The 23,051-nt window shown below is 53.6% G+C and overlaps 1 protein-coding gene across 1 annotated transcript; it reads right to left on the bottom strand.

The window, feature by feature from the left end:
* Window positions 1-427: 427 nt before the first annotated feature.
* LOC140492550 (phospholipid scramblase 2-like) lies at window positions 428-23,051 on the bottom strand. The gene is made up of 7 exons (XM_072591493.1): window positions 22,963-23,051; window positions 20,531-20,835; window positions 14,358-14,400; window positions 13,206-13,426; window positions 11,402-11,563; window positions 5,743-5,904; window positions 428-3,993 (listed from the first exon to the last, which is right to left on the bottom strand). Exons 1-7 carry the CDS (start codon window positions 22,973-22,975, stop codon window positions 3,934-3,936), a joined length of 966 nt encoding a protein of 321 aa, XP_072447594.1. The 5' UTR covers window positions 22,976-23,051; the 3' UTR covers window positions 428-3,933.

Here is a 23,051-nt window from a genome sequence, read left to right as displayed (position 1 = left end):
GCCCCATTAACTGCCCCCCCCCCACCCCACCACCCACCCCACTATTTCCATCCATACCCAGCCCTGTGAGCTGGAGGGGGGCCATTCGGCCCATCTAGGCCGCTCCGCCGTTGACCGGAGATCGGGTCAGCCCCGTTACTTCCCGATTCTCCTTCCCGGTCGGAAATCTACCTCAGCCTTGAGTGACCCGGTGTCCAGGGCCCTCTGGGAGGAGACAGCGAGGAGTGCGGGTCAGAGTTGAGGAGAGCGTGGCTGTGGAAAAGCACGGCCAGTCAGACGGCGTCCGAGGGGCGGGAGAGTCAACGCTTCGATTCCTGACCAAGGGCTCATACTGCAAACGTCGACTCTCCTGCCCCTCGGACGCCGCCTGACTGGCCGTGCTTTTCCAGCACTGCGCTTTCTGATTCCACAGCCCCCCCCACCCCCCCCCCCCTCGGACAGAAGGAACTCCCCACTCATCGATGGACGACCCTTTATGATGCCCCCCGGTGCGAGCATCTCCCACACAAAAGGGAGACTTGACCCATCCGCGTCGCTTCCCATCAAATCCCCTGGGAATTCTGTCTGTTTCAATAAGGCTGCCTGTTCTTCCAAATTCCGATGAGTACAGGCTGCGGACTTCTGCGCGCTGGATAGTCCCTCCAGCCCCGGGATCAGCCGAGTGGAACATTCTCCGGACTGCGTATCTCTCCATCTCCGGTCTATGTCTGCTTGGATACGGGGCCCCGAAACGATTCGCGGTATTCCGGCTGTAGTCTGACCCCTGCATCGTCTGGGTTTTTTTTTTGGTGAAATCTCCCCATTTTTAGAGTCCATTCCCTTTGAAATAAAGGCCACTTGCATCATGCCCCTCCAATTCTACCCCCACCCTAACGAATACCTCAGTTGATCCTTCCCCCTCACCCCCCCCCTCCACATTCCCAGCCGGAATCCAAACCTCAGCTACTCACTGCTTGAAACAGATTCCCCCCCCCACCCCCTCATCACCTCAATCGTTGATTGGGAGATTGTGCACAGAGCGGGAATTTGACATTTAACCTCGGGGTCACTTTCAAGAGGGGATGCCCAGCTCAGGCCAGAATTAAGGAAGGGAGAGGGGGTGCGGAAACACTGTCTCAAAACTATGGGGGGACAGTCACCGTTCTGAGGGCACAGATGTAGATGGGGGGAGGGGAGATGTCAGACTCCAGACCCCACAGCCTCAGGTCGGAGGGGTAGGGGGAGTCAGACAGCAGAGAAACAGGCCCTTCAGCCCCAACTGCTCCTGGTTAGAATCGAAGTTGGGGCTGGGGGTGGGGGGGGGTAGCTGTGCAGAGCTGGGAGCTAAGCAGACCAACCACAATCTTAAAGAATGGCTAGATGGACCGAAAGGACTACCCTCCTCCAGATGTGTACATTGGCAAGTGCGGAGTCATAGAGATGTACAACACAGAAACAGACCCTTCGGTCCAACCCGTCCATGCCGACCAGATATCCCAACCCAATCTAGTCCCACCTGCCAGCACCCGGCCCATATCCCCCCAAACCCTTCCTATTCATATACCCATCCAGATGCCTCTTGAATGTTGCAATTGTACCAACCTCCACCACTTCCTCTGGCAGCTCATTCCATACACGTACCACCCTCTGTGTGAAAAAGTTGCCCCTTAGGTCTCTTTTATATCTTTCCCCTCTCACCCTAAACCTATGCCCCTCTAGTTCTGGACTCCCCAACCCCAGGGAAAAGACATTGTCTATTTATCCTATCCATGTGCCTCATAATTTTGTAAACCTCTATAAGGTCACCCCTCAGCCTCCGACGCTCCAGGGAGAACAGCCCCATCCTGTTCAGCCTCTCCCTGTAGCTCAAGCCCTCCGACCCTGGCAACATCCTTGTAAATCTTTTCTGAACCCTTTCAAGTTTCACAACATCTTTCCGATAGGAAGGAGACCAGAATTGCACGCAACTCAATACTCTGACCAATAAAGGAAAGCATACCAAACGCCTTCTTCACTATCCTATCTACCTGTGACTCCACTTTCAAGGAGTTATGGACCTGCACTCCAAGGTCTCTTTGTTCAGTGACACTCCCATGACCTTACCGTGTGGAAGACATTAAAAAAAAAGAGGTTTCTGGAAAATCTGCCTCGTATAGGCAGAAACTCTCATGAGATTTAGGAAGTATTTTGACAGGCATTTGTGATGCCAGGGCTATGGACTGAGAGCTGGGAAATAGGATTGGAATGGGGAGGTGGCTGTTTCTGATCGGAGCGTCATCGATGGGCCGAAGAGCCTTTCCCTACAACATGGATCTCTGCTGATTCAAAGTCCTTTGAATTCTTTGGTCCCTTTGGTTGCAAAGTTGTGGAAAATGCGGCTGACGAGATTATCCCAGGAGGGGATTGTGGGAAGAGAGTGCTGCTCGAGGGGAAGGAGTGGTCTGGCATTCTGTGATGGTTTGGGGGCAGTGGGGGGGGGGGGGGGGGGGGGGGGGGGGGAAAGTGAGGGGATGGAAAGCAAGAGAGGGCCATTCATGGGATGAAGCCATCCCTTTCCAACCAGAAGGGGGTACGTCCCACTGCCGTCGTTGGCGGGTAGTTACCAAGAATGGCCACGTCAAGGTGTCAAGTCTCACTTCCAGTTTCCCCCCTCCTCTCTCCCAGGCAACTTATTGCCTTCCCTCCATCTTCGGGCTGCACCCAGAGGGGCACAGGCCCCCTCCATCCCACTCCTCAGTTGTCCAGGAAAGCCTGGCAAACGTATGTTGCCAAAAGATTGGATAATTCCAAGATGGCTTCCTGCGATGGAAACGACTGTTTCCCCATCATGCCTCACTCCCACTGGAGGGCTCACAGAGCAGCGCTCCCAACCAATGGCAGCTCTCACTCCTAGCCCACGGCCACAACGTTCTCCCGCTTTTTTCTTCCCTCAAACCTCTCCCAGTTTCCCTCCCTCACTTCCGTCCTCCGGCCCCCTGGGGCTCACTGACCTCCCTCCTCCCCTCGGTCTCTCCCACCCCCACACTGTTCTGACTTCGCACAGTTCCCAGGTGCTGCTGAGGCACTCACTCACTCACTCACTCACTCACTCACTCAGATTCCAACCCATCACTCGCAGTGTCAGGGAGACACTGGGCCAAGGGGCCTATACACCTGCCCAGCTTAATAAACAGTGGATTGGGGGGAATCCCTGATCCCACCGTCCAATCAGTGATCTGCACAGTGACAGAGCGATCCCACCGTCCAATCAGTGATCTGCACAGTGACAGAGCGATCCCACTGTCCAATCAGTGATCTGCACAGTGACAGAGCGATCCCACCGTCCAATCAGTGATCTGCACAGTTCTGCAATGACTAACCCTCAGATCGAGGCTATAATAATTGCCCGTAAAGAGGGCATGCTTTCCCAATCCTTCCTGTCGGAATTGCGATTTTCCTGGAGGAGCAGAACACCTCGCTCAGATGTTGCCCGCAGATCGGTGTCCGGATTCTCCCGGGGGTCAGAGGTCGCTTGCTCATTCGGTCCCCATCTTGAAAGTCAGCTTTAATGTAAAAGGGGTGTTTGGTTCCTGGCTCAGGGGCGGGACTGTCATTGCTCCAGGACGGGAGTGCGCGGGTGTAAGGATTTCCCTCGGACAATCTTCGAAAGCGTGGCTCGGGGAGAGCGCGGGAAGGTAACGTTCAGGACGTCTGTGCCCAATTGACAACGACTTGAGTCTCGGGGGACACTTGGCATTTCCCATTCCCTCACAACCCCCCTCCCCCCCAGGGTGGGGTTACGTTGGTCCTGGTGATCGCCCGCTCGCTCCTTTTCCACCTTCCAAGTCCGACAGAGAGAGGGTGGAGGGTGGGGTGGGCAGCAGGAATTTCTCGGGATGGCCGGGAAATTCCCCGACCCCCACCCCACCCCTCGCGGCCTCCAACGCGTCCTCTCCTTCGCCGCTCGACACTGACTTACTGCCACACCCCGTCTCGCTGTTTACGGCTCTTCCCTCGCTCGAAAAACATGAAATCCTGAAAAACGGACAGGGGGGAAAAAAACTGAGTCGGATCGTCCTTTATTCACTTGTTGGGGGTGGGGGGGGGGGGGGAGGGGGGGGAGGACATGGGAGCGGTCGCTGTCTGGGTTGGGAGATTTTATAACCTGCTGAAAAATGAGGGACCCACTGCAGTCCCGTGGGGGTGTAGGGACCTCCACTCGGCGCCCTTAGGGAGGGAGCTCCAGGCTTCTGACCCAGCGACACTGAAGGAACGGCCGATATATTCCCAACTCAGGATGGAGAGCGTGCAGGGGGTGGGGTTCCCCTTGTATCTGCTGCCCCCGTCCTTCCAGATGGAAGTGGTCGTGGGTTTGGAAGGTGCTGTCTGAGGAGCGTTGGTGAATTTCTGCAGCGCATCTTGTCGATGGTACACGCTGCTGCTACTGAGCGTCGGTGGGGGGAGGGAGGGGATGTTTGTGGGTGTGGGGCCAATCAAGTTGGGGTGCTGCTTTGTCCCTGGATGGTCAGAAAGAGACCCTTAGGTGTAACCAGTCTGAGCCGTACATAATCCCAAACTAAACCATTCCCACCTGATAGAGTTACGGTGTCAAACTTCTTGAGTGTTGTTGGAGCTGCACCCGTCCAGCCAAGTGGGGAGGATTCCCCCACACTCCTTATGCCTTGTAGATGGTGGATAGACTTTGGGGATGAGTTACTCACTGCAGGGTTCCCAGCTTCTGACCTGCTCTTGTAGCCACTGTGTTTATGTGGGGAGTCCAGTTGAATTTCTGGTCAATGGTAGCCCCCAGGATGTTGGTATTGGGGGATTCAGTGATGGTAACACCATTGAGTATCAAGGGACGATGGTTAGATTCTCTCTCAATGGTAGCCCCCAGGATGTTGATATTGGGGGATTCAGTGATGGTAACACCATTGAATGTCAAGGGGGTGATAGTTAGATTCTCTCTCAATGGTAGCCCCCAGGATGTTGATATTGGGGGATTCAGTGATGGTAACACCATTGAACGTCAAGGGGGTGATGGTTAGATTCTCTCTCAATGGTAGCCCCCAGGATGTTGATATTGGGGGATTTAGTGATGGCAACACCATTGAACGTCAAGGGGGTGATGGTTAGATTCTCTCTCAATGGTAAGCCCCCAGAATGTTGATATTGGGGGATTCAGTGATGGCAACACCATTGAACGTCAAGGGGGTGATGGTTAGATTGTCTCATGTTGCAGATGGACATTACCTGGCTTGAATATTCAAGATCGAGACTCCTCTGAGCAGAGGATGTCCAATCGAGGGGTTCAGGGAGGGCTGTGATTGGGTCAGGAAGGAGCAGCCATTGAAACAGAGGAGTCAGACAGAAGGTTCTTGAGGTCAGGCTGAGTAGGTAGGATTTGGAATCAGAGAAGGACAGGTTTGCTCCCGGGAGGGAATTCAACAAGAAACGGAAGTGGAAAATTTGTAGGAATATGGAAAGCGAACGGAGTTGATGGTGGGGGGGGAAGCGTGGAGTGGGAATCCGCCTGGATTGCTGTTTGAGAGACCGGATAAACCACTGCATCCCTCTCCATAGATAATGGGGCCAGGCGGGTGCGAGATTGGCACAGCCTGAGGGAACCGGGTAAGGGATGCCAAACCAGCCGAGAAGGATAGAGAGCCAGGGTCCCTGCCCATGGGGTTAGCTGGGAGCACACACACCCGTGCAGCAAGGGGAGGGAGTCACAGACCGACGGTGGAGGAGTGGGGGTGGAGGGGGGGTGGAAATGCTACTTACGATGAGGAAGCACGCTCCAATGAGTGAGGCTTTCAACTTGACATTGAGGTCCATGGGGAACTGCACCCCAAAGTTATCAGCATCAGTCAGCACCTCTTTGGCAATGCCACTCCACTGTTTACTGATCCGACCGATACTCCTGGACTCATCAGGAGGCTTCACCTAAAACACACAGACCCAGGAACATCGGGGAAGGCAGAACACTGGGCCATCGCACTCACTCACTCTCAAAATCCCTGCATCTGAGACTCACGCTCTGACACACTCCATTCTCACTGTCCCTAGAGTGTCCTCTCCCATCCTCCATCCATCTCCCTCTCTCTCCCATTCCCCCCCCACTCTGATATACCCCACACCCCTCACTGTAACACTCTCCGATATACCCCACACCCCTCATTGTAACACTCTCTGATATACCCCACACCCCTCACTGTAACACTCTCTGATATACCCCAAACCCCTCACTGTAACACTCTCTGATATACCCCACACCCCTCACTGTAACACACTCTGATATACCCCACACCCCTCACTGTAACACTCTCTGATATACCTCACACCCCTCACTGTAACACTCTCCGATATACCCCACACCCCTCATTGTAACACTCTCTGATATACCTCACACCCCTCACTGTAACACTCTCTGATACACCCCACACCCCTCACTGTAACACACTCTGATATACCCCACACCCCTCACTGTAACACTCTCTGATATACCCCACACCCCTCACTGTAACACACTCTGATATACCCCACACCCCTCACTGTAACACTCGCTGATATACCCCACACCCCTCACTGTAACAGTCTCTGATATACCCCACACCCCTCACTGTAACACACTCTGATATACCCCACACCCCTCACTGTAACACACTCTGATATACCCCACACCCCTCACTGTGACACACTCTGATATACCCCACACCCCTCACTGTAACACTCTCTGATATACCCCACACCCCTCACTGTGACACTCTCTGATATACCCCACACCCCTCACTGTAACACTCTGATACACCCCACACCCCTCACTGTAACACTCTCTGATATACCCCACACCCCTCACTGTAACACACTCTGATATACCCCACACCCCTCACTGTAACTCTCTCTGATATACCCCACACCCCTCACTGTGACACTCTCTGTTATACCCCACACCCCTCACTGTGACACTCTCTGATATACCCCACACCCCTCACTGTAACACTCTGATACACCCCACACCCCTCACTGTAACACTCTCTGATATACCCCACACCCCTCACTGTAACACACTCTAATATACCCCACACCCGTCACTGTAACACTCTCTGATATACCCCACACCCCTCACTGTAACACTCTCTGATATACCCCATACCCGTCACTGTAACACTCTCTGATATACCCCACACCCCTCACTGTAACACTCTCTGATAGACCCCACACCCCTGACTGTAACACTCTCTGATATACCCCACACCCCTCACTGTAACACTCTCTGATATACCCCACACCCCTCACTGTAACACACTCTGATATGCCCCTCACCCCTCACTGTAACACTCTCTGATATACCCCACACCCCTCACTGTAACACTCTCTGATATACCCCACCCCCCTCACTGTAACACTCTCTGATATACCCCACCCCCCTCACTGTAACACACTCTGATATACCCCACACCCCTCACTGTAACACTCCCTGATATACCCCACCCCCCTCACTGTAACACTCTCTGATATACCCCACACCCCTCACTGTAACACTCTCTGATATACCCCACACCCCTCACTGTAACACTCCCTGATATACCCCACACCCCTCACTGTAACACTCTGATATACCCCACACCCCTCACTGTAACACTCTCTGATATACCCCACACCCCTCACTGTAACACTCCCTGATATACCCCACACCCCTCACTGTAACACTCCCTGATATACCCCACACCCCTCACTGTAACACACTCTGATATACCCCACACCCCTCACTGTAACACTCACTGATATACCCCACACCCCCTCACTGTAACACTCTCTGATATACCCCACACCCCTCACTGTAACACTCTCCGATATACCCCACACCCCTCACTGTAACACTCTCCGATATACCCCACACCTCTCACTGTAACACTCTCCGATATACCCCACACCCCTCACTGTAACACTCTCTGATATACCCCACCCCCCTCACTGTAACACACTCTGATATACCCCACACCCCTCACTGTAACACAATCTGATATACCCCACACCCCTCACTGTAACACTCTCTGATATACCCCACACCCCTCACTGTAACACTCTGATACACCCCACATCCCTCACTGTAACACTCTCTGATATACCCCACACCCCTCACTGTAACACTCCCTGATATACCCCACACCCCTCACTGTAACACTCTCTGATATACCCCACACCCCTCACTGTAACACTCTGATACGCCCCACATCCCTCACTGTAACACTCTCTGATATACCCCACACCCCTCACTGTAACACTCCCTGATATACCCCACACCCCTCACTGTAACACTCTCTGATACGCCCCACACCCCTCACTGTAACACTCTCTGATATACCCCACACCCCTCACTGTAACACTCTCTGATATACCCCACACCCCTCACTGTAACACTCTCTGATATACCCCACACCCCTCTCACTGTAACACTCTCTGATATGCCCCACACCCCTCACTGTAACACTCTCTGATATACCCCACACTCCTCACTGTAACACTCTCTGATATACCCCACACCCCTCACTGTAACACTCTCTGATATACCCCACACCCCTCTCACTGTAACACTCTCTGATATACCCCACACCCCTCACTGTAACACTCTCTGATATACCCCACACCCCTCACTGTAACACTCTCTGATATACCCCACACCCCTCACTGTAACACTCTCTGATATACCCCACACCCCTCACTGTAACACTCTCTGATATACCCCACACCCCTCACTGTAACACTCTCTGATATACCCCACACCCCTCACTGTAACACTCTCTGATATACCCCACACCCCTCACTGTAACACTCTCTGATATACCCCACACCCCTCACTGTAACACTCTCTGATATACCCCACACCCCTCACTGTAACACTCTCTGATATACCCCACACCCCTCACTGTAACACTCTCTGATATACCCCACACCCCTCACTGTAACACTCCCTGATATACCCCACACCCCTCACTGTAACACTCTCTGATATACCCCACACCCCTCACTGTAACACACTCTGATATACCCCACACCCCTCACTGTAACACTCTCTGATATACCCCACACCCCTCACTGTAACACTCTCTGATATACCCCACACCCCCCTCACTGTAACACTCTCTGATATACCCCACACCCCTCGCTGTAACACTCCCTGATATACCCCACCCCCCTCACTGTAACACACTCTGATATACCCCACACCCCTCACTGTAACACTCTCTGATATACCCCACACCCCTCACTGTAACACTCTCTGATATACCCCACACCCCCCTCACTGTAACACTCTCTGATATACCCCACCCCCCTCACTGTAACACTCCCTGATATACCCCACACCCCTCACTGTAACACTCTCTGATATACCCCACAGCCCTCACTGTAACACTCTCTGATATACCCCACACCCCTCACTGTAACACACTCTGATATACCCCACACCCCTCACTGTAACACTCCCTGATATACCCCACACCCCTCACTGTAACACTCTCTGATATACCCCACACCCCTCACTGTAACACTCCCTGATATACCCCACACCCCTCACTGTAACACTCTCTGATATATCCCACTCCCCTCACTGTAACACTCTCTGATATACCCCACACCCCTCACTGTAACACTCTCTGATATACCCCACACCCCTCACTGTAACACTCTCTGATATACCCCACACCCCCCTCACTGTAACACTCCCTGATATACCCCACACCCCTCACTGTAACACTCTCTGATATACCCCACAGCCCTCACTGTAACACTCTCTGATATACCCCACACCCCTCACTGTAACACACTCTGATATACCCCACACCCCTCACTGTAACACTCTCTGATATACCCCACACCCCTCACTGTAACACTCTCTGATATACCCCACACCCCTCACTGTAACACTCTCTGATATACCCCACACCCCTCACTGTAACACTCTCTGATATACCCCACACCCCTCACTGTAACACTCACTGATATACCCCACACCCCTCACTGTAACACTCTCTGATATACCCCACACCCCTCACTGTAACACTCACTGATATACCCCACACCCCTCACTGTAACACTCTCTGATATACCCCACACCCCTCACTGTAACACTCTCTGATATACCCCACACCCCTCACTGTAACACTCTCTGATATACCCCACAGCCCTCACTGTAACACTCTCTGATATACCCCACACCCCTCACTGTAACACACTCTGATATACCCCACACCCCTCACTGTAACACTCTCTGATATACCCCACACCCCTCACTGTAACACTCTCTGATATACCCCACACCCCTCACTGTAACACTCTCTGATATACCCCACCCCCCTCACTGTAACACCCTGATATACCCCACACCCCTCACTGTAACACTCTCTGATATACCCCACACCCCTCACTGTAACACCCTGATATACCCCACACCCCTCACTGTAACACTCTCTGATATACCCCACACCCCTCACTGTAACACACTCTGATATACCCCACACCCCTCACTGTAACACTCTCTGATATACCCCACCCCCCTCACTGTAACACTCTCTGATATACCCCACACCCCTCACTGTAACACTCCCTGATATACCCCACACCCCTCACTGTAACATTCCCTGATATACCCCACACCCCTCACTGTAACACTCTCTGATATACCCCACACCCCTCACTGTAACACTCTCTGATATACCCCACCCCCCTCACTGTAACACTCCCTGATATACCCCACACCCCTCACTGTAACACTCTCTGATATACCCCACACCCCTCACTGTAACACTCTCTGATATACCCCACACCCCTCACTGTAACATTCTCTGATATACCCCACACCCCTCACTGTAACACTCTCTGATATACCCCACCCCCCTCACTGTAACACTCTCTGATATACCCCACACCCCTCACTGTAACACTCTCTGATATACCCCACACCCCTCACTGTAACACTCTCTGATATACCCCACACCCCTCACTGTAACACACTCTGATATACCCCACACCCCTCACTGTAACACTCTCTGATATACCCCACCCCCCTCACTGTAACACTCTCTGATATACCCCACACCCCTCACTGTAACACTCTCTGATATACCCCACACCCCTCACTGTAACACACTCTGATATACCCCACACCCCTCACTGTAAGACCCTGACCCCAGCCTCTCCCTTCACTGTTCTGAGCCAGCACTACCCCCATACCTCCCCTCCCTCCTCCACCCCGCTCTCCCCCAGCAACGCCCTCTCCTCCATCCCTCTGAAACCTCCCCTCCCTCCTCCCGAACATCCCTTCCCAGGGGGTGGGGTTATTCCCGGAAACCCGCCCCTGGATCTCTCCGTGCCCGTGCTTCCACCCCACACCCCTCCTCCCTCTCCACCCTACTCCCTCCCCTCCAACCCCCAGGCCTACCTCGAAGTTGATGTCCCCGCAGCAGTTACAGGCGAAGCAGGGCCCCACGATCCTCAGCACCGTCTCCCGCTCCACGTCCTGGACGGAGAACTTCGGCAGAAACGGGTGCCACGTCTGGGTCACGTAGCCGATGGTGTGGCCAGGTGGTGACTGCACCTCCATCTGTTGCCGGCGGTGGGGAGCGGGGGCGGAATGGAGAGACAGGGTGAGGGAGTTGCCGTAGCGGGGGGGGGGGGTGTGGCGCGGCTGTTCCGATGCACTGCGACTGACCTCAAACCCAGGCTCCACCGTTCGCACACGGGACTAGATGAGGTTCAGATACCTGGGCCAGCACGGATGAGTTGGGCTGAAGGGTCTGTTTCCGTGCTGTCCGTCCCAGTGACGAGAGCCGAGAGTTTGGTGCTGGAAAAGCGCAGCAGGTCAGGCAGCATCCGAGGGGCAGGAAAATCGCCGTTTCGGGAATATGCCCTCCGTCAGGCAACGTCGATTCTCCTGCTCCTCGGATGCTGCCTGACCTGCTGCGCTTTTCCCGCACCACACTCGCCACTCTGATCCCCAGCATCTGCAATCCACACTTTCGCACTCTCTATGACAGTCAGGGTCTTGGGGTGTGTGGTGGCTGGATCATCAAGCACCCCGTTGCGATCCCCCACCCTGCCCACCCCTAGTCGAACAGCCCTTCGCCCAGAGGTGGGAGACTCGATGTGGATGTGCTTTTGAGGAGATGGTTTTTCCCCCACCCAGAGGTTTGGGGGGGTGAGCGTCCAGACTGCGGTCTCTCGGAGGCAGGTGACCCCACGACCTTCGACCGTGACCCGAATGAGCATGGTGGCTCTGTGCGAGGAAGTGGGGGCCAATGCAGGTGGGTCAGCAGAGCTGAGGGGGGTTGGCTGATGTGGAGAGACTGGGGTTATATTGATTGGAACACAGAAGAATGAGGGAGAGGATCTTCTATAAACATCCAAAATGATGAAGGGAATAGATAAGATGGACGTCGAGAGGATGTTTCCACTGGCCGGTGAGACTGGGACAAGAGGGCATTGCCTCAAGTATAGAGGGAGCAGGTTTAGATTCCCTACAGTGTGGAAACAGGCCCTTCGGCCCAATAAGCCCACACCGACCCTCCAAAGAGTAACCCACCCCCTTCTCAGGACGGAAGTGGGTTGGAACCTCTACACCCAGAGGGTTGGGAATCTGCGGAATTCCCTGCCCAGGGAAGTCGTTGACGCTACTTCAGTAATCGTTTTTCACACTGAATTCAGGGATACAGGTGAGAGGGCGGGTAAGTGGAGCAGATCAGCCCATGATCTTATTGAATGGTGGAGCAGGCTCGACGGGCCAAATAGCCTCCTCCAGCTCCTAGCTCTTATGTTTGTGTTTATGAAGATGTCGGAGCACTGTACCTTTTAAGAGAGAGTGGAAAAGCTAGCAAGGACGTTCAGGAGCACAAAGAGTCCTGGGAAATTTTAAAACGTAGCATTTGGTCGGACAACGACCAGTAGCTGGGTTGCCTGGAGACAAAAACAAACTCAAACTCGGCCAACCATGCCTAGCCCCACCCCCTAGCCCTACCTCACCCCTAGCCCCACCCCCTAGCCCTGCCTCACCCCTAGACCCACCCCCTAGCCCTACCTCACCCCTAGCCCCACCCCCCTAGCCCTGCCTCACCCCTAGCCCCACCCCCCAGCCCTGCCTCACCCCTAACCCCACCCACAGTCCATCAGCCCCACCCCTTAGCCACACCCCCAGTCCCTCTGACACCACCCCTACCCCCTTGGCCAGGCCAGGCCGGGTGCAGGCCTACCTCCTGGAGGCAGCAGGGGAACCAGCAGCTGGCGCAGCGGAAAGGCCTCACCAAGTGGATGACCTCGCGGTCCTGGTGGTCCAGCAGCTTCATCTGGAAGAAGCGGAGGGAGCCACAGCAGTTCCGGGTGCAGCAGTCACTCTTCTCCTTGGCGCTATAGATCCTCTGGCCCATGCTGTTCTTCACCACGTACTTGTTCTTGGTCTCAAAGCTGAACAGAGCTGTGGTGGGGGGAACAGATCCCTTACAGAGGGTTATCACCTCAACCACTCTAAACCCGGGCTCCCTGCTCCCTCCGTCATGGAGGGCAGACGGGTTGATGGGAGGTGGCGGGGGGGGGGGTTTGATGGGAGAGGGCGGGGGGGGGTTGATGGGAGAGGGCGGGGGGGGGTTTGATGGGAGAGGGCAAAGGAGGTTGATGAGAGATTGAGGAGGGGGTTGATGGGAGAGGGCAAAGGAGGTTGATGAGAGAGGGCGGGGGGGTTGATGGGAGAGTGAGGGGTTTGATGGGAGAGTGAGGGGGGGTTGATGGGAGAGTGAGGGGTTTGATGGGAGAGTGAGGGGGGGTTGATGGGAGAGGACGGGGGGTTGATGGGAGAGGGCGAAGGGGGTTGATGGGAGAGGGCGGAGGGGGTTGATGGGAGAGGGCGGGGGGGTTGATGGGAGAGTGAGGGGTTTGATGGGAGAGTGAGGGGGGTTGATGGGAGAGTGAGGGGGGGGTTGATGGGAGAGGACGGGTGGGGTTGATGGGAGAGGGCGAAGGGGGTTGTTGGGAGAGGGCGGGGGGGTTGATGGGAAAGTGAGGGGGTTTATGGGAGAGGACAGGGGGTTAATGGGAGAGTGAGGGGGGTTGATGGGAGAGGGTGAAGGGGGTTGATGGGAGAGGGCGGGGGGGTTGATGGGAGAGTGAGGGGGGTTGATGGGAGATTGAGGAGGGGGTTGATGGGAGAGGGCGGAGGGGTTAATGGGAGAGTGAGGGGGGTTGATGGGAGATTGAGGAGGGGGTTGATGGGAGAGGGCGGAGGCATTGATGGGAGAGGTCGGAGGGGATGATGGGAGAAGGGTTGATGGGAGAAGGGTTGATGGGAGAGGGCGGAGGGGATGATGGGAGAACACGGAGGACTGTCCATTCCTCTTGTTGGTGCACCTTACCTTCCACCACCTCTACTTTCTGATGGATGAGGATCTGATCGATCTGTGGGCAAAAAAGGAACGTGTATGTATTTGGTATGTCTGCCTTTCCCATCGCAGTGTCTCTCCCCACTAACCCCCCCATGTCCATCCCACCAACCCCCCCATGTCCATCCCACTAACCCCCCCCATGTCCATCCCACTAACCCCCCCATGTCCATCCCACTAACCCCCCCCATGTCCATCCCACTAACCCCCCCATGTCCTCCCCACTAACCCCCCCATGTCCATCCCACTAACCCCCCCATGTCCATCCCACTAACCCCCCCATGTCCATCCCACTAACCCCCCCATGTCCATCCCACTAACCCCCCCATGTCCATCCCACTAACCCCCCCCATGTCCATCCCACTAACCCCCCCATGTCCTCCCCACTAACCCCCCCATGTCCATCCCACTAACCCCCCCATGTCCATCCCACTAACCCCCCCATGTCCTCCCCACTAACCCCCCCATGTCCATCCCACTAACCCCCCCATGTCCATCCCACTAACCCCCCCCATGTCCATCCCACTAACCCCCCCATGTCCATCCCACTAACCCCCCCATGTCCATCCCACTAACCCCCCCATGTCCTCCCCACTAACCCCCCCATGTCCATCCCACTAACCCCCCCATGTCCATCCCACTAACCCCCCCATGTCCTCCCCACTAACCCCCCCATGTCCATCCCACTAACCCCCCCATGTCCATCCCACTAACCCCCCCATGTCCATCCCACTAACCCCCCCATGTCCATCCCCACTAACCCCCCCCATGTCCATCCCACTAACCCCCCCATGTCCATCCCACTAACCCCCCCATGTCCATCCCACTAACCCCCCCATGTCCATCCCACTAACCCCCCCATGTCCTCCCCACTAACCCCCCCATGTCCATCCCACTAACCCCCCCATGTCCATCCCACTAACCCCCCCCATGTCCATCCCACTAACCCCCCCATGTCCATCCCACTAACCCCCCCATGTCCTCCCCACTAACCCCCCCATGTCCATCCCACTAACCCCCCCATGTCCATCCCACTAACCCCCCCATGTCCATCCCACTAACCCCACCATGTCCATCCCACTAACCCACCATGCCCAATCCCCAGGGACATTGCCCCAACCTCCAACACCTCAGTCTCGAGTACCCTCGCCCATGGGGCGGGGAACTCGAAACAACCCCATCCTAATTGCCCCTTGAATTGAGGGGCTTGCTCAAAGCAGGGTGTGGGAGGGCGGCAGAATTAGGCCACTCGGCCCATCAAGTCTGCTGTCGCTCCCCCATCAGTTCGGTATCCCTCAAGGGGCAGTCGCGTACCCTGCAGGGTTTAAACGACGGCGAATGATTGGTCGTCACTGAGATTAGATTTTACGTCCCGATGTGTTTTGGGACCATCCATCAGCCTCCGTCCCGTTCTCCCGCACCCCCGCTGGGATTCGAACAGGGAATCCCTGGATTGTTGCTGGTGATTTTCCATGACTCCATCTCTTGGGAGCTTCTAACCTTCCAGCCAAAGCAACGACCACCTTCCCTGTCCATCTGGAATTTCCAGTCTTTTTTCAAGCGACACAGACAAACACAAACTAGAGGGGATTGGGAGCTGGAGCAAATGAGAAAGCCCCTGTTTCCCACTTGCCTACGGTCCCGGTGAAGGGCCTTTGCCCGAAACGTCGATTTTTCCTGCTCCTCGGATGCTGCCTGACCTGCTATGATTTTCCAGCACCACTCTGATCTTAACTACAACCCCTTTGTCCCCAATTAGTGGAACACGTTATCAATTCCCTTTACCCGACCACAATGGGTTACGGAAACTCAGCCTCTGAGTATGTTTGAGATACAGTCAGACAGCAGGGAAACCAAACCCTTCAGCCCAACCAGTCCATGCTGAACATAATCTGTTTTTTTTCTTTAATCACTCACGGGTTGGCTAGGCCCAGTATTTATTGCCAATTCCCAGTTGCCCAGAGGGCAGTAAAGAGTCAACCGCATTGCTGTGGAATCACGTGTAGGCCTGTGACCAGGTAAAGATGGCAGCTTCCTCCCCTGAAGGACCTTAGCAAGACACATGGGGATTTCCCCAATAATGGTTTCGCGGCCACCATTAGATTCTTAATCCCAGGTATTCCTTGAATTCAAATTCCACCATCAGCCGAGGCCGGATGCGAACCTGGGTGCCCGGAACGTTACCTGGATTAACAAGTCCGTCGATAACACCACTCAGCCATCACCTCCCCAGATTAAACCAGTCCCAGCTTGCCTGCTCCTGGCCCGTATCCCGATAAACCTTTCCTCCTCGTGTCCTTATCCAAATATCTATTAAACGTTGTAACTCTACCCGCATCCACCACTTCCTCAGGAAGATCGTTCCACACACGAACCACCCTCTGTGTGAAAAAATTGCTCTTCCCACCCACCCCCACCCCACATCCTGGAATCCACCATCCTCGGGAAAAGACATCTATCATTCTATATCCCTCATGATGTTATAAACCTCTATAAGGTCACCCACTCACTCCAACGAAAACAGCCCCAGCCTCTCCTTATAAACCAAACCCTCCATTAGATTAGATTAGATCCCCTACAGTGTGGAAACAGGCCCTTCGGCCCAAAAAGTCCACGCTGACCCTCCGGAGAGTAACCCACCATTTCCCTCTGACTAATACACCTAACACTACGGACAATTTAGCATGGCCAATCCACCCTGACCTGTGGGACTGTGGGAGGAAACCGGAGCACCCGGAGGAAACCCACGCAGACACGGGGAGAATGTGCAAACTCTACACAGTCAGTCGCCTGAGGCGGGAATTGAACCCGGGTCTCTGGCGCTGTGAGGCAGCAGTGCTAACCACTGTGCCACCGTGCCGCCCATCCATTCCTGGCAATTTCCAGGTAAATCTCTTCAAAGCCCTCTCCAGATTAGTAATATCCTTCCTGTAACAGGGTGACCAGAACTGCACACAGTCCTCCAGAACAGGCCTCGCCTGACTTAGGGGTTGACGGGTTGTCCGTGGTGTGAAGGATTATGGGAGGGGGAATAGTGTTCAACCAGCTACGACCATATGAAATGGGGGAGCAGGTTCAACGGGCCGAAAGGCCTCCTCCTGTTCCCGTGGACTCATGCGGAAAGCTCTGACAGGTTCGACGCTGTAATGTTCATAAGGGCAAGGAAGCTAAATGGTTAACTCCACGAGGTTTCTTCGAAATGTGTCCTTCCTCTCAGTTCCTGTCCCAGTTCCAGGAGTAACAAGGGAAAAGAAATACGCAACTACGGCAGAAAGCCAACTCCAAACTTCCCACTTGCTAAAGGAACAGAGTATAAATATCAGGAAGTGTTGGTGCAAATGGGCAATGTATTAGTGAGACTGTAACTGGAGTGTTATCGCACACTTCCTCACATGAGGAGACATGTGGTTGTATTGTGGACAGTTCAGACGGGTTTCACCCAAGCGATTCCTGAAATTGAGGGGTTTGTTTTCCAAGGGAGAGATTGAGCAGTTGAGGCCTACGTTCCCTGGCGTTCACCGAGGAGATCTCGTTGAGGTCCAGTAACCAATACCTTGGGAGGCAGCACCCACGATAAACGTCATATCCCGCAAAGTTTACCGTAACTGTCTGTCCAATTATTATCGTTTCCTTTCATCGGATCGCATGAACAAAAATATACTTGTCCACACAGAATGGCCACACAGAATATCAACAGTTGATTCACATTCTCCTCAATATCGGAGTACCCCAGGTGAGGGGGATTCCAAAACTAGAGGGTTTAAGGTGAGAGGGGAAAGATTTAAAAGGGACCCAAGGGGCAACTTTTTCACACAGAGGGTGGTACGTGTATGGAATGAGCTGCCAGAAGATGTGCTGGAAGCTGGTACAATGGCAACATTTAAGAGGCATCTGGACGGGTATATGAATAGGAAGGGTTTGGAGGGATATGGGCTGGGTGCTGGCAGGTGGGACTAGATTGGGTTGGGATATCTGGTCAGCATGGACAGGTTGGACCAAAGGGTCTGTTTCCGTGCTGGACATCTCTATGACTCCAGTCCTGGGGAGTGTTGCTGAACAAAGAGACCTTGGAGTGCAGGTTCATAGCTCCTTGAAAGTGGAGTCGAAGGTAGATAGGATAGTGAAGAAGCCGTTTGGTATGCTTTCCTTTATTGGTCAGAGTATTGAGTACAGGAGTTGGGAGGTCATGTTGCGGCTGTACAGGACATTGGTTAGGCCACTGTTGGAATATTGTGTGCAATTCCAGTCTCCTTCCTATCGGAAAGATGTTGTGAAACTTGAAAGGGTTCAGAAGAGATTTACAAGGATGTTGCCAGAGTTGGAGGGTTTGAGCTACAGGGAGAGGCTGAACAGGCTGGGGCTGTTTTCCCTGGAGCATCGGAGGCTGAGGGGTGACCCTTATAGAGGTTTACAAAATTATGAGGGGCATGGATAGAATAAATCGACAAAGTCTTTTCCCTGGGGACGGGGAGTCCAGAACTAGAGGGCATAGGTTTAGGGTGAGAGGGGAAAGATATAAAAAAGACCTAAGGGGCATCTTTTTCACACAGAGGGTGGTACGTGTATGGAATGAGCTGCCAGAGGATGTGGTGGAGGCTGGTACAATGACAGGATTTAAAACATTACAGCATTAGATCACAATAGCACAGTCTGTTTCCATGCTGTACATCTCTATGATTCTATCAGTGATTTATGCTGTGAATAAAGTGTAAAAGTTATGTGTGTACCCCCCCGCACTGTGTTTCTGTTACAGTGCGTGTTTTTACATTGATTATGTGGACGTCCTGACTATCCAGAATCTTTCTTTGTTTTTTCTCTTTCTTTTTTTTAATCTCCTGTTTATTTTTTTTGGATCCAGAAAATTTTATCAACTGACCCATTCCTGATCCCATAGGAGCTGGTTAATAAAAAGGTTTGCTCTGTATAAAGCAGACAGAAGGGATGTTTCCCCATGTGGGTAAATCTCAAATGAGAGGTCATCGCTTTAGAACAAGGGGCAACGGGTTTACATCAGGAAAGAGGAGGAATTGCTTCTGTTCTGAAGGTGTAGAGGTGTGTGCTGCACCTTTAAGAGAGAGAGGAAGCTAGGAAGGACTGACTGAAAGCAAAGAGAGTCCTGAACAAAGTAACAATGTAAGGATTGGTTGAATCAAATAGCTGGTGTGAGTTGCCATGGAACAAAAACAAATTCAAATTCGGCCGATCAGTTTAAATTATGCCCCCAAGATACCAAACTCCAATCGAATTTGAATTTTACTGTTTGTGACAACATCAAACCGACGAAATGGTGTGATGTTTTGGGATATAAAACTGGACATTTTGAACAGTTAGGGGGAGACCTGCCGGGCAAACTAGCAAGTATACACTGCTACCTGAATAACTCTCTGAAGGGTAACTGCTCATATGAAAGGGCCATAAAGCAGAACGCAAAAGAAAAGACGACAGAGGAACATCTGCAGAGGAAGATACCAAGCGAAGATTCGACAGCTGGCTCGATTCGAAATTTGAATTTCTTTTTGTAAATCTTTAACTGGGGTTTTTAATCAGACCAGCATTGTAGAGTGGGGAGGTAAAAGATAGGTTTAACAGAAAGGAGTCGCAAATAGCTGTTTAGAAATAAAACTGTTAATTTTTACTTTAAATAATAGCCTCTGGGATGGTTCTGTGCCTCGGGAAATCGAACAGGTTACAGGGTGAGGTGAGCTTCTCTGTGTGTGGGGTCTCAATGAGCAGACGGGTTTACCCCACGTTGTAACACTTCCCTCAAAGGGTTGCGAATCTGTGGAGGCCGGGACTCAGGATAAATTGAAGGTGGAGACGTATTTTAAGCAGTGAGGGGCTTGGAATTGGGAGTGGGTGGGAGAGTGGAGTTGAGACCAGGACGTGAGATCAGCCACGATTGTATTGGACAGCAAAGCCCCAACCCTCCTCGCTTAAGGACTGAACAGTACCAGCCCGGGCGCACTCTCACTAATACATTGCTCATTGGAGACTCTCACAGTGAGTGGAAGGTTTCCATTTCCCCTTTCGGCTGTAGCTGCATTCCCGTTTTCCCGTTACGGAGACAGAAACCGGGAGGAAGGACAGGTCTGTACAAGGGAGCTGAACGGGCCCACCCGCTCGATGCCCGACGCCCCGAGCCTTACCTGCGTCAGGTAGTCCAGTTCCCGGTTGGCACCTGACCCGCCGATCAGAGGGCTGTGAACGATGCCGGGTTCCTCCTCAGGGTGCCTGCGGTGGGCGGCTGTGGGTGGGGCAGGAACTCCCGGGACACTGTAAGGGGCCGGTGGGCTGACGGGGTGAGGGGGCATGTTGGGCTGGGGGTGGGGGAGGAAGCCAAGGGGAGGAGCATCGTGCCCCGGGGGTCCGGGGGGAGGGGCGTAGCCGTACGGTGACACAGGGTATGGGGGGGCATGGGGGGAGGGGTAAGGGGAAGGCCCGGTCGGGTAACCTAAAACAAAAACAAAACAGAGAAAGAACAGTGTAGAGGGAGCTTTACTCTGTATCTAACCCCGTGCTGTCCCTGTCCTGGGAGTGTTTGATGGGGGACAGTGTAGAGGGAGCTTTACTCTGTACCTAACCCCGTGCTGTCCCTGTCCTGGGAGTGTCTGATGGGGGACAGTGTAGAGGGAGCTTTACTCTGTATCTGACCCCATACAGTCCCTGTCCTGGGAGTGTTTGATGGGGGGGAAGACAGTGTACAGGGAGCTTTACTCTGTATCTTACCCTGTGCGTCCCTGTCCTGGGAGTGTTTGTTGGGGGAACAGTGTAGATGACCCCGTACAGTCCCTGTCCTGGCTGTGTTTGATGCGGGGGAAGACAGTGTAGAGGCAGCTTTACTCTGTATCTGACCCCGTGCTGTCCCTGTCCCTGGGAGTGTTTGATGGGGGGGGCAGTGTAGAGGCAGCTTTACTCTGTATCTAACCCCGTGCTGTCCCTGTCCTGGGAGTGTTTGATGGGGGGACAGTGTAGAGAGAGCTTTACTCTGTGTCTAACCCCGTGCTACCACTGTCCTGGGAGTGTTTGATGGGGGGGTCTGTGTAGAGCGAGCTTTACTCTGTATCTAACCCCATTCTGTCTCTGTCCTGGGAGTGTTTGATGGGGCGACAGTGTAGAGGAAGCTTTATTCTGTATCTAACCCTGTGCTGTCCCTGTCCTGGGGAATGTTTGATGGGGGGACAGTGTAGAAGAAGCTTTACTCTGTATCTAACCCCGTGCTGTCCCTGTCCTGGGGAATGTTTGATGGGGGACAGTGTAGAGAGAGCTTTACTCTGTATGTAACCCCGTGCTGTCCCTGTCCTGGGAATGTTTGATGGGGGGACAGTATAGAGGGAGCTTTACTCTGTATCTAACCCCGTGCTGTCCCTGTCCTGGGGAATGTTTGATGGGGGGACAGTGTAGATGGAGCTTTACTCTGTATCCAACCCCGTGCTGTCCCTGTCCTGGGATTGTTTGATGTGGGGACAGTGTAGAGGGAGCTTTACTCTGTATCTAACCCCGTGCTGTCCCTGTCCTGGGAGTGTTTGATGGGGGGATAGTGTAGAGGGAGCTTTACTCTGTATCTAACCCCGTGCTGTCCCTGTCCTGGGGAATGTTTGATGCGGGACAGTGTAAAGGGAGCTTTACTCTGTATCTAACCCCGTGCCGTCCCTGTCCTGGGGAGTGTTTGATGGGGGACAGTATAGAGGGAGCTTTACTCTGTATCTAACCCCATGCTGTCCCTGTCCTGGGAGTGTTTGATGGGGGGTCAGTGTAGAGGGAGCTTTACTCTGTATCTAACCCCGTGCAGTCCCTGTCCTGGGGAGTGTTTGATGGGGGACAGTATAGAGTGAGCTTTACTCTGTATCTAACCCCATGCTGTCCCTGTCCTGGGAGTGTTTGATGGGGGACAGTGTAGAGGGAGCTTTACTCTGTATCTAACCCCGTGCTGTCCCTGTCCTGGGGAATGTTTGATGGGGGGTCAGTGTAGAGGGAGCTTTACTCTGTATCTAACCCCGTGCTGTCCCTGTCCTGGGAGTGTTTGATGGGGGGACAGTGTAGAGGGAGCTTTACTCTGTATCTAACCCCGTGCTGTCCCTGTCCTGGGAGTGTATGATGGGAGGTCAGTGTAGAGGGAGCTTTACTCTGTATCTAACCCTGTGCTGTCCCTGTCCTGGGGAGTGTTTGATGGGGGACAGTATAGAGGGAGCTTTACTCTGTATCTAACCCCGTGCTGTCCCTGTCCTGGGGAGTGTTTGATGGGGGGTCAGTGTAGAGGGAGCTTTACTCTGTATCTAACCCCGTGCTGTCCCTGTCCTGGGAGTGTTTGATGGGGGGACAGTGTAGAGGGAGCTTTACTCTGTATCTAACCCCGTGCTGTCCCTGTCCTGGGAGTGTTTGATGGGGGGACAGTGTAGAGGGAGCTTTACTCTGTATCTAACCCCGTGCTGTCCCTGTCCTGGGAGTGTTTGATGGGGGGACAGTGTACAGGCAGCTTTGTGATGAATGTCAGTCAGTGCTGATTCCAGCTGACTTTGATAAAGCCAGCGTGACGCTGTGTTCAGATGTGTTGCCCAGTTCCAAACCCCACATGACGTACCTGGTGCGGACATTAAACCGTTTTAGACCCCCTTTTCTGGCTTCAGAAACATTCAGTGCGGCCCGGGGACAGTAGCAGCTGGCTGTGGA

This window comes from Chiloscyllium punctatum, chromosome 21 (genome assembly GCF_047496795.1).
Source record: "Chiloscyllium punctatum isolate Juve2018m chromosome 21, sChiPun1.3, whole genome shotgun sequence".
Taxonomy (NCBI): domain Eukaryota; kingdom Metazoa; phylum Chordata; class Chondrichthyes; order Orectolobiformes; family Hemiscylliidae; genus Chiloscyllium; species Chiloscyllium punctatum.
This window is presented reverse-complemented; position numbering and strand designations above follow the sequence as displayed.